Source organism: Giraffa tippelskirchi, chromosome 11 (assembly GCF_054371585.1).
Source record: "Giraffa tippelskirchi isolate mGirTip1 chromosome 11, T2T-mGirTip1v1.2.pri, whole genome shotgun sequence".
Classification (NCBI taxonomy): domain Eukaryota; kingdom Metazoa; phylum Chordata; class Mammalia; order Artiodactyla; family Giraffidae; genus Giraffa; species Giraffa tippelskirchi.
In genome coordinates this window covers 274,822-285,680 of record NC_137285.1, presented here as the reverse complement: position 1 = coordinate 285,680, position 10,859 = coordinate 274,822, and the positions used below count along the sequence as shown (strand labels likewise).

The 10,859-nt window shown below is 66.5% G+C and overlaps 3 protein-coding genes and 1 non-coding gene across 6 annotated transcripts; 2 read left to right on the top strand and 2 right to left on the bottom strand.

Moving 5' to 3' along the window:
• Positions 1 to 261: 261 nt before the first annotated feature.
• Positions 262 to 4,085, bottom strand: TRMT2A (tRNA methyltransferase 2A). The gene is made up of 12 exons (XM_081541855.1): positions 3,834 to 4,085; positions 3,187 to 3,716; positions 2,890 to 2,998; positions 2,513 to 2,694; positions 2,252 to 2,366; positions 2,048 to 2,163; positions 1,864 to 1,975; positions 1,571 to 1,693; positions 1,340 to 1,415; positions 975 to 1,091; positions 759 to 855; positions 262 to 661 (listed from the first exon to the last, which is right to left on the bottom strand). Exons 1-12 carry the CDS (start codon positions 3,855 to 3,857, stop codon positions 430 to 432), a joined length of 1,833 nt encoding a protein of 610 aa, XP_081397981.1. The 5' UTR covers positions 3,858 to 4,085; the 3' UTR covers positions 262 to 429.
• Positions 4,086 to 4,390: 305 nt separating this feature from the next.
• On the top strand, positions 4,391 to 9,567 carry RANBP1 (RAN binding protein 1). Of its 3 annotated transcripts, none has more exons than XM_081541942.1 (6): positions 4,391 to 4,539; positions 5,493 to 5,629; positions 6,915 to 7,072; positions 8,342 to 8,470; positions 8,770 to 8,835; positions 9,163 to 9,567. In XM_081541942.1, exons 1-6 carry the CDS (start codon positions 4,525 to 4,527, stop codon positions 9,276 to 9,278), a joined length of 621 nt encoding a protein of 206 aa, XP_081398068.1. In that variant the 5' UTR covers positions 4,391 to 4,524; the 3' UTR covers positions 9,279 to 9,567. The 3 variants fall into 3 exon arrangements, with proteins under 3 accessions (XP_081398068.1, XP_081398070.1, XP_081398069.1); XM_081541944.1 differs by lacking the exon at positions 4,391 to 4,539 and adding an exon at positions 4,836 to 4,993; XM_081541943.1 differs by lacking the exon at positions 4,391 to 4,539 and adding an exon at positions 4,836 to 5,180.
• Positions 5,970 to 8,266, bottom strand: LOC145526413 (uncharacterized). Its single transcript, XM_081541940.1, has 4 exons — positions 7,777 to 8,266; positions 6,698 to 6,813; positions 6,277 to 6,557; positions 5,970 to 6,176 (listed from the first exon to the last, which is right to left on the bottom strand). The coding sequence occupies exons 1-4, from the start codon at positions 8,023 to 8,025 to the stop codon at positions 6,073 to 6,075; spliced, it is 750 nt and encodes a 249-aa protein (XP_081398066.1). The 5' UTR covers positions 8,026 to 8,266; the 3' UTR covers positions 5,970 to 6,072.
• Positions 8,869 to 8,991, top strand: LOC145528083 (small nucleolar RNA SNORA77). The gene has a single exon (XR_014070154.1). It is a non-coding gene; the product is annotated as a small nucleolar RNA SNORA77 (small nucleolar RNA).
• Positions 9,568 to 10,859: the final 1,292 nt, after the last annotated feature.

The following is a 10,859-nucleotide window of genomic DNA, read 5'->3' as shown; positions in this document are numbered from 1 at the left end:
GAAACGGCCCTCCTTTTAGCCCTGGGGCTGCGGGGCCTCCATGGGCCACAGCCTCCCAGAGGGCGGAGGTCCCCAGCTCCCCTCAGCTCTCGCTGCCACCAGGACGGGCCTCCTCTGGAGCCAAGACAGGCGGGGAGGGGGGGAGCCAGGCACCGTGCCCCCAGGCCCTGCACCTCTGAGCAGCATGAGGACGCTTGAGAGCAGCTCCCAGTTCTGAGGGTGCCTTCCGGGGCTTGCCCCCGGGTTCGCATCACAAACACGGGCGGTTCAGCACTTGTTTATTCCAGCCCTCGTGGCCCATATGGGGATGAGGGACAGGGCTTGCTGGCCTCTGGCTGCTGCCTGGCCGTCCTAGGCGGGCTTTGAGGACCCCAGGCTCCGCCTGTGGTGGTCCACGTGTTGTTCCAGAAGGGCTGGTTTCTGTGGCCCCTAAGAAGTGGGGGAGGCCCTGGCTTCCGGCAGGGCATCACCTGGGGGTGCTGGTGGGGTCTGGACCAGAGACTTGTGGGGCTCCAGGGACCCCGCACCATTGGGGTGCTCCACCCTCTCAAACAGAAGGAGCATCTCACAGTGCGGAGTCTGAGGGAACAAGTCCACAGCCACAGCCTTGACCGGTCGGAAGGGAGCACCCTTGACACGGTTGGACGGGGCCCTGCAGAGGCTGTAAACGACGGAGCACAGTCAGTGTGGGGGTGTGGCAAGACCCCTGCAGGGGTGAAACGGGCACAGCGGGCCCCCACCCACCCGACCCCACTCACTCCACGAAGTTGCCCATGGCTGCCCGGGGGTTGCAGGAGACATACAGCAGCCTCCGGAGGTTCTCTGCCCGGCGCACGGCCAGAATCACCTTGGAGTCTGGGGAGACACAGAGCCGCAAGGGGGGGTCCCCAAGGCCGCCCTCCCAAGGCAAAGGCCCAGTCAGCCCCTGGGCAGCCTTCTGCCTCCCAGCACTCCCTGGGAAGGAGGCCACTCACGTAGGCCAGCGCGGGGCGGGTCCAGAATGGCCACGAGCTGCTGGGAGGCCAGTCTGCTCACCAGGGCAGGCACCAGCTCCTCGGCCCTGCCGCAGTGGAATTCCACGTTGCTCAGCTCTGCAAGAGGCAGGGCAGCCGTGCCAGGGGGGCCTGCGACCCCCCACCCCCACCCCAACACAGGCCCACCAGGCCACCCTGTGTTTCAAAGCCCCAGGACCAAGATGCCTCAGGAAAGCCCTTCCCCGCAGGGCGGCCCCAGGCGTCGTGGGTGCACAGTGGGTCCGCAGTGGGGCCTTCTCTGCCCCCGCCCCGTGTGCAGTAGGGGCGCAGGGCTGCCCGGCAGCCCCCCCACCACTGGCCCTCACCATTGTCCAGGGCGTTCACCCGCGCATCCTCCACGGCCTCCTGGGACAGCTCGACCCCCACGACTCTCTTCACCTTCTGGAGCAGGGACAGGAAGAACTGATGACTGCCCAGCCCAGGCCTCCTAGGGCAGCGAAGGAGGGGCTGCTACGGAGTGGAGGGCACAGAACAGACAGGAAGGGGCATGAAAGGAGCGGGGTGGGGGTGCGCCTGGCTGGCGCGGCGGGGCTCACCCGGGCCAGGGCCAGGCCGATGGTGCCCGTCCCACAACACACGTCCAGCACCGTGCTGCCTGCGTCCAGCTGGGCCCAGTCCTGGATGAGCATGTAGAGCACCTCGGCCGCAGGGGTGTTCACCTGGGTGCAGGCTGGGCCATCAGAGCAGCTCCTCCGCCCGGCTCCCTCACCCCTTGCCCACCTGACTCCCTGAGTGCCCCACGGCCCCTCGGGCCACACTCAGTCTCCCGGCTCAAGAACAGCTCAGTGCCACCGCCCCCTACTTCCCCCTGAGCCCAGGCTCTGGCCACCTGGAAGAAGGCATGGGGGGAGATGCGGAAGGTCAGCCCCAGCACGTCCTCACGGATGCACCGGTCCCCGGCCACGTGCTCCAGAGGCAGGCCCTCCTGGCTGGGGGTCTTTCTGTGGGCATGAGAGGAGCTCTCAGTCACCGTCCTCACAAGGACCCCCGCCCCAGCCATCCCGACTACTGACCGCTGTCCTTCCTCCACGAAGTAGAGGCAGGTCACCCCACTGGCCTTGCCTGGCCCCTCCATGAAGTAGTGTGCCAGAGACGCCTTCAGCCCCGCCAGCTCCTCCGGGCTCAGGTTCTGGAGCAGGCGGTAGAAAGGGCCAGTGAGACTGCGTCCAAGTCCACTCTGGCCCAGACGCCCCTCCCACAGGCTGCCCGCCCGAGACCTGTGGGTGGAAGTAGGCAATGGCCATGGCTTGGCCGCGGCGGCTGGTACGCACGGTCAGCTGCTTCCAGTGACCCGAGTATGTCTCCGGGTCGTATGCTGAGTAGGGGGTGGACCTGCAGGAGCCACAGAGGGCCCTGAGTGCCCGCGTCTGCCCCCAGGTCTGCGTCCTCCAGCCCCACCACCAGAGCCCCCTCCCAGGTGGGACCCCGTCTTCTGCTCTCAGACGGACCCGGACATCCCAGGCCACCAGCGACCTCACCGGATGAACTCCTGGAACGCCTTCACCACCTGCTTGGTGGCCCCAGGGATATGCACGGTGTCGAAGGGGGCTGCCACGGCACACGTCCCGCTCTTGTACTTGCTGAGCCGGCAGCCCACTGTGTTGTCCTCCCCGTCCACACCGACACCAACCAGGAACTCGCATTTGTTCCGATACTCAGTCTGCAAGAAGAGCCAACGGAAACAGAGGGATGCCGGCTCTCACTCTGACCGTCCAACACCAGCAGCGCAGTGATGCGAGGCCCAGGCTCCCCCACGGGCAGGGCAACCAGCGGGTGCTTGGTGAGAACCAGAAGCAGCTCTAAGAGGGCGGGAGGACCAAGTGGGAGAAGTTTCTGTGGGACCCCGAGGCCTAACCTGCTGGGGGGAGGGCCGGACGCCCTCCAGCGGGCAGCAGGCCTTGTTGTGCTCGTGCCTCTGAGAGAGCAGCCACGGCAGCAGGGCGCGGTTGGTGCTCCCGATCTCCCTGTGGGCAGAGGAGGGGCGGCGGTGGGGCTCCAAACGGCCCTACCCAGGGCGCTCAGGACCCTGCTGTCCTGAGCCAGGAACACAGGGCTCTGACTGGGCTGGCTCCCTAAGGGACCGTGTTCGAGGGCCGGGGAGCGGGCTGAGTGAACGCAGCGCCCAGCCCAGGGTGCCCGCGCCTACACTCACCTGGCCAGCTTCTGCAGCACTTGCTCGCACTCCTGCCGCTTCCGCTCCAGCTGCTCCTCGTAGGGAACGGCCCAGAGAGGGGTCACCACGTCGGCGACGCACGCGGCCGGGCCGGCGGGGAGCTGCCCCCGGTCCTCCTGCCGCCTCTTCCTGGCCAAAGGGTCAGCCTTGGGCCTGGCCAGGCGCGCGCTGAGCGGGCGGCCCTTCCAAAGCGCCCCGTGCAGCACGCATAGGGCCTTGTCGCGCTCGGCGGCGCTGCGGAAAGTCACGAAGGCGCAGGGCGGCTGCCCGAAGAGCTTCGTCTTGTGGGGCTGCAGCCCGAAGCGGCCCAGGAAGCGCCGCACGTCGCTGAAGCTGGCGTGGCGGGGCACGTTCTGCAGCTCCAGCTTGAAGACCTCCGAAGTGAAAAGGCCGGCCCGGATGTAGCCGTAGGGCCCCGGCCCCGCGGGCCCGGCCGCCGCTGCCGGCTCCTCCTCCCGCCCCGGCGTCGCGGCGCCGTCCTGGCCGGGGTCCCCGACGTGCGCCCGGCCCTGCGTGCAGACGGCAGGCGCGGGGCTGGCAGCGGCCCGCGCGCCCGGAGCCCCGCCCCGGCCTCCCCAGCCCATCGCGGCCCCGGTCCCCGGCCCGCCGGCTCCCCCGCACCGTACTTCGCCGTCCAGCTCGTCCCCCATCGTTCGCAGCGTCTGCCGCCTCGCCTGAGGCCTGGAGCGCACACCTTCCGGCTGCGGCCTGGGAGGGGCCGGGACTCGAACCCGCGGTGCTCGGAGCTGTGCCTCGGCCACGCGCTGCGCCGCCCGCCCGCCAGGGGCCCGCGCCCGCCGCTCTCCGGGCCCACTGACCTCCCGCCCGGTCGCCGGCGTGCGCAGTGCAGGAGGCGCGTCTCTATCGTCCCCGCTTCCGGCTACGTCATCACCACGCGCCGTTCGAGCCCCCTCCCCCAGCCCAGTCCTCTAGCTCCAGGGGCGCGCGCGCGGCCGCGGGGCGGAAGTGCGCGCGAGGGCTGCAGGGAGTGCGTGCTCCCCCCCGCCCCCCTCCCAGCCTGCACGGCTGGCCGGGCATGCGCCGCGGGCGTTTTGGCGGGAAGCGCGGGGCGGGCCGGACAATGCGAGTGTCCGCCGCCCGAGCCCAATAAAGCTGCGCCGGTTTTGAATCGCGGCGCGTTTCCCGCCGCCGGGGTCAGGGGTCGGGGTTCGGGTCGCGGGGCGGAGGGAAGAGCGAGCGAGCGAGCGGGCGGGCGGAGGCGCCGGCGCCAGACGCGGAGGAAGGAGCTGCGAGCAGCCGCCGAGAGGCCGCGGAGCCCGCAACGACCGAGCCCGCCGAGCCGCCGCCGCCGCGCTCATGGCGGCCGCCAAGGTGGGCCGGGCCGGGCGAGCGGGCCGGGGCGGGTGCCGGGGGGCGCCGGGGCCGCTGCCTCCGGTGGCCACGTGGGCGGGCCGCGCCGTCTCCAACCCCCGCCGGCCCGCGGGCCCGGGCGCCGCGCCGCGTGACCTTGGGGCGGCCGGGCCTCGCGCCCGCCCCCGGCCGCCGCCGAACCCCCGCGCGGACGCGGCCGTCCCGCTGGGCTCCCCATTCATCCGGTGCCGGTCCGCGAGCCGCTACCCGCCTCTGCGCCCGCGCGGCCTGGCGGGCGGCCCGTGGCCACCGGGGCTGGTGGGGAGGGATGCCGTCCGGCCGAGTGGCCGGCGGAGGCTTGCGTTCCTGGGCCGAGCCGGGGAGCTCAGTCCGGGCGTCTTACCCTCCGGGGCTATGGATCTTAAAGCCACGTGCTCCGTGAGACAGCCCAAAACCTGATCCTTTGTGCCCTGTGGTTAGTCCTCCGCGCTGGAGCCTAACTCTTTGGCTTTTATTTGTGTGAATCCCCTTGATTCACACGCGTCATTTCCGCAACCGAGATAAAATTGTTGGCAGAGCTGAATTCTGCATCCTTACTAGCGCGCCGCCGCAACTTTTAAGCAAGAACACAGATTTTTCTCACCCAGTAAAAACTCAAAAGGGTTTGTAAGAGGAGTGCTCGACTCGAGGCCCTTCCCTCTCCCCCACCCCGTCGTCGTGCCCTTAATCTGCACGTGGCAGTATCTGCGTTCCCATCCTACAGATGAAGTGCGGGGGCAAGGGGGAGTGTGGGGAGTCTGTGAGGTGGTGTCGTTGCATCTGAAAGAGGATGTCAGGAGTCCAGTGTCTCACTGCAGATTGGAGAAAGGCTTTGGGGGTGATAGGCCCTTCACTAGTGGGAATGCCTCGCCCTGGGCACTGGTGGGGTCTGGTGCAGCCAGAAGGGTCACTCACATCTCCACCCGCCACTGCAGGACACCCACGAGGACCACGACACCTCCACCGAGAATGCTGACGAGTCCAACCACGACCCCCAGTTTGAGCCAATAGTTTCTCTTCCCGAGCAAGAAATTAAAACGCTGGAAGAAGATGAAGAGGAACTTTTTAAAATGTAAGTTGGCATCCTTTCAGAAGTAGGCACATTCACTTTGAGGTCGAAAGTGTTTTTTTTACAGGTGTTAAGGGCTTGGCTTGACCTTTATCACAGGATTTTGTGATGGTTACTCCCACGTTGAAACTAAGCTGCTCTTGAATACACTCATTCCTGGCCCCTGGGACCCACACTGCCCGGAGGCCTGTCCCACTCTGCCCACAATTGACATCTACGCAGACCCCTGTCTTTGCCACCTCGCCTTTAAGACTCCCATAGCTGCCTGTCTCTGGTCGAGCATCGGGTCTTTACCAACACTGTCTTTTTTCCTTCGACACTGGCACCCTTTGAAGCTCCTGAATTTCCGATTCAGTATTTTTAATGTACGAAATGATGCTTGGAATTACAGATAAAAGGTGGGTGGTTTAAAGATCATTTGTGATCTTGGTGCCTCCAACAAGAGGTTACGGTGGCCATGTCATCTTGAAGCAGCACTCGCAGAAGCCGTTGGCTGGGTGACTGTGACGGTGCCAGCGCTGCGCAGCGCACGGGGCCTTGGGAGTTACAGCTGCAAGTTAGTGGGAATCGGGGGCGATAGGTGGGTTTGTCGGAGGGAAGGAGGGGCCAACTCTCCACCCCTTCAGGTTCCCTCGGAAACACCAGAGTACCGTTTGTGAGTGCTCTGCTGTGGGTCAGAGGAGGGAAGCAGAGGGGATCACCAGCACTGCGACCCCTCCTCTTAAGACCAGGAGGCTGGAGACCAGTCCCGAGGGCCTGGGGTGGGAGCGCCGTCTGCGCCTCCCAGCCTCCCCAGGGAGGCTGGGCCAGCGGGAAGGTCCTCCTCGTGGGCCCACTGCTCCCTTGATGGTTGCGTGTGGCGCGGAGAGCAGTCTCTGCAGGAAAGGGACCGGCAGAGCTGGGGTCCTTGGCGAGGCAGACGGCCGGGCTGCTGTGGGCGGGAAGGCCGGCTCTCGGCTCAGAGCCTGTGGCCCGAGTGGAGGCCTGCAGCCTGTCTTCCCAGCAGAGGAAAGGCTCCTCGTCCCTTGCCCGCATCCGTACCGCCCCTGTGGCGCCAGGGAGCCCGCGCACCGTGATGGCCACCTCGGCCGGCAGTGCAGTGGGCCCTCTGAGAGGTCAGGCTTTCCTCTAAGACTTGGGGTTCGTTGGGCCTCCTCGCTTTTCTGGTGATGTCTTGACCTGCAGATCTGGAGTAAAAGGCAGGGATGTCTGGCGAGGCCTCTGGTGCAGACCCGGCCTTGTTCCTCCTACGCCCGCCTAACGCCTCGCCCCACGGCTGTCCTCGCAGGCGGGCCAAGCTGTTCCGGTTTGCTTCAGAGAACGACCTCCCGGAGTGGAAGGAGCGCGGCACGGGGGACGTCAAGCTGCTGAAGCACAAGGAGAAGGGGACCATCCGCCTGCTCATGCGCAGGGACAAGACCCTCAAGATCTGCGCCAACCACTACAGTAGGCGGGGGCGAGGGGCGGGGCCCCTCAAGATCCGCACCAATCACTGCAGTGGGCGGGGCGAGGGCCGGGGCCACCGAGGGGGGGCGTGGACCCAAGATACGCGCCAACCACTACAGTCACTACAGTAAGCGAGGTGAGGGGCGGGGCCTTTAGGGCGCACAGGTGACCCGGCAGGAACCAGAGGGGGCAGCCCCGGGGTGGGGAGGGTGTTGTGGCTGGACAGGCGGGGACGGGCCTCCCAGTACCACAGTCCCATCGACACTCGTGGGCCAGCTCCCGCGTCCGCGCTCCGAGGTCCTCCCGTCCCGCCCCGCGCCGCCCAGTCTGTCGTTTCTGGCCTGGTCCTTCTTCTCCAACCCAGTTTGAGGTGTTTCCCAGGGGTTTTTTTCCCCGACCTGGCTACTCCCAGAGCCTGGCTGGTCACCGGGTCTCCGGCCTGGTGTGCGGGTGGGTGGGTGGTGGCGGAGAGGGGCCTTGAGTGCCGGTAGGCACGTGGGCTCACCGGGGGTCTGGGCTGGGACGAGCGGTCTCGGTGCTGAGTGTGACACCGAGGTTGGTCCTTGGTGGTCCTGGAGGGCTTCTGCCAGGCACGTGGGGCAAGTTTGGCCGGGGGAGGGGGGCACTCGTTTCTTGGGAAGCTAGTCTCCTCGAGTCCCTGCGTGGCCTGAGGGATGGGTGGCCAGGCTGATTCCTGGACGCACCTCGATCTCTGTGGCGTACAAGCTGGTCACAGGCCTTCGGTGCCCACTTCCAGCGGCCTCTTTCCCTGAGATGTCCCTGGGCAGTGCAAGGCCGAGAGTGGTGGGTCTCCACCCCACTTCTGGCTTCTGCATCTCGGCTACAGCCCTGCCTGCTGTGGGCCGGGTCGTGCTGTGTGGCCAGACGTGGACTCGGCCACATGATGGGCACCCTTTTCGGGAAAGCTGGGCCTGCCCAGCTGCGGTCCACATCTGCTCTGGGTCTGCTTGGACAGGGACAGGGTTGGGGGCGGCTGGTGGTGAACGGGTCTGGTGGTGTTGGAGACCTCGGCCGAGGTGTCCTCATGCTCAGGGAATGGCTGCCCTCTTCCCAGATTCAGGACAGCCCTGCTTTTAAGTGGGCACGGGGGGGTTTCAGGGCTTTCGGTGAGATCCAGACCCACAAGCCTTTGTCTGGGCCTGGTTGGTGAACCCCCAACCAGGCTTTTGCTCCAGGTAGGGCCTTTAGGGGTCGGGGTGGGGGGCCGGCCTGGCAGCCGCACAGTCCTCATGGGGCTTCTCCCTCCAGTCACGCCGATGATGGAGCTGAAGCCAAACGCGGGCAGCGACCGCGCCTGGGTCTGGAATACCCACGCTGACTTCGCCGATGAGTGCCCCAAGCAGGAGCTGCTGGCCATCCGCTTCCTCAACGCCGAGAGTAAGTGGACCCAGACGTGTGCGGGGGGCCCTCTGGGGAGGGTCCGCGCTCACAGGGCTGTGCCCAACCTGCCCTCCCTGGGCTGGGGTGTCCTCCCGCTCGTGTTGTCGAGAGTGGCACCTGGTAGCCGGCCGCCTGGTGCTGAGGAGGCCTTGCCTCTGCCCTGCGGGCCCTGCTCCAGCACAGTGCCTGGCAGGACGGGCTGCCCGGATGGGAGTAGGGTGTCCGTGGGACCCTCCAGGACCGTGTCCCCCTTGCTGCTCAGGGATCTTTGGGGGCATCCTCTCTCATCTCTGCAGATGCACAGAAATTTAAGACGAAGTTTGAAGAATGCAGGAAAGAGATCGAAGAGAAAGGAAAAAAAGGTGCCGCAGGCCCGTGGGGGGGGGTGGGGCTCTGCAGACTCACTCTGCACCCAGCCGCAGCCCCAGGCGGGTGCTTTTTCCGTCTGCCACAGGAACTTGCGGGGGGCTGTGCCCTCTGCCCTGTTAAGGGCAGCGCAGCTACCCCGGTACACAGGTGCTTTCTGGGGGCGGGCCGGCCGCGTCTCCCCAGGGCCTCAGGGGCTTGGGGAGGTGCTCATGGCGCCTGCTTGCTTGGGCTCGTGCTGCCACCGGCGTCCCAGGCGCACGCTCACCTGGAGACGCTGGGGCCGCCGCGCCTCCCTCTGACCGTGCCCCCGTGTCCCCCAGGGTCCGGCAAGAACGACAGCGCCGAGAAGGTGGCGGAGAAGCTCGAGGCGCTCTCGGTGCAGGAGGGTGAGCAGCCCGAGGACGCGGCCCCGGCTGCGGCCGAGGAGGAGCAGTGAGGCGCCCCAGGCTCCTCGCCCCTGGCTGCCCCGTTTCTTTTTTTAATTTTGTCCTATGCCTTCTTTTCGGTTTGTTTTTATTCTGTTTTGTTTTTACAAGGGACTTTATATAAAGAACTGACTTCCAACATTCAGGTTGTTTTTTTTCTAAGTTTTTGCCCTCATGAAGACACCTTCAGAAAATCCATTCCCCGGTCACGAGAATGTACCGTGCTAACTTTCTTTTCCATAGTGGAAACACTTATTTATAGTCATCAAAATAGCGAATAAACAACACATTTGAAACCTGCATGGAAGCAGGACGTGTGTGTGCCGCCCCCTCGCTCTACCCGTGGCCTTGGGGTGAGGACGCCCACCAGGTGCCCTCGGCACGCCCCGGGCTTTAACTGGGCGTCTTTGGTTGGCCCTCTGCCCTGGCGGAGCTGCCCGACTGACCTGGAGCTGGGCGCAGCCCCGTGACGGTCCTCAGGGAAGACTGTCCCGCGTGGCTCCAGGCCCTCTTGTCTGGGTGGAGGTGGGGCATCCTCGGGGGGGCAGGCCTCCAAGTGCACAGTCGACGCCTGTGAGGCCCAGTGTTCACGGAGACCACGGGCTCTGAGGGACTCCCTTGGGGGCGGGGGTTTGGGGAACATGGCAGGACCCGGCTGGAGGATGCCCCCTGACTGTGCTTGGCCCTAAGCCGGGCTGCGTGGGGTGGGGCAAAAGGGTGGGCTGGGGATGGGCAGTGGCTGTGCCGTTCGTGTCAGCCCCTGGCCTGCAGGTCAGGCCCGCTCCCCACTGCCCTTGGGAAGGGATCCCTGGGCCATAGCTCCCTGGGACCCTGCACCCAGGGGGACACACATCCTTCCTGCCCACGCCCCGCACTCCCCCCATACAGACCCAGAGACCCTGAGGGGCAGGGCAAGGCCCTAGGACCGCAGTGTGTCCTCAGAACCTTGGGCCACGGGAGGCAGAGGCAGCTGGGTAGAGCCAGGAGGTGTCCTCTCCCTGCCTGCCTGCGGCCCTGGGCCTCCTGGGGGGCTGCTCCCCGCCGGGCAGAGGCTGTGGCCGGGGGTGATGGGAGGACACGCACCCTCTCTTCTGTCTAGCAGCTGCCCTGGGGCCCCGGGGCCAGGCGGGATCGCCCAGCCCAAGGTGGACTGGGGACATGGCTGCACAGGGTTCTGGCCACAGGCAGACACTCTGCCGTGGATTCCCACCTGGGGAGGGGCTGAAGGTCTTGGTTTCAGAGCAGAGGACCCAGGCTGGCCAGACCCCACTGTGGTCAGATCCACCTTAAGTGGCCGCCACTGGGTCCCGGGGTGGGGTTTCCTGCAGGGGGTGAGCCTGCCCACGCGGGGGGTGGGCTGTCCTAGGCAGGGGCAGGGCGCTGGGCTCTCCCCAGTACACTCCACTCTGTCCCTCGAGCCCTGCATCCTGGGACAGGAGAGGGCCAGCGCCCCTCCCTCCTTACCCTGCCGGCCGCCGCCCTCTCTGTCTAGCTCAGGGGCTGTGAAGTGGGCAGGGGATAAACCACCAAGGTGCCCTGACGTGTCACGATCGGCCACCCTCGGACACGTCCTGGAGCGGGAGCGGGGGCGG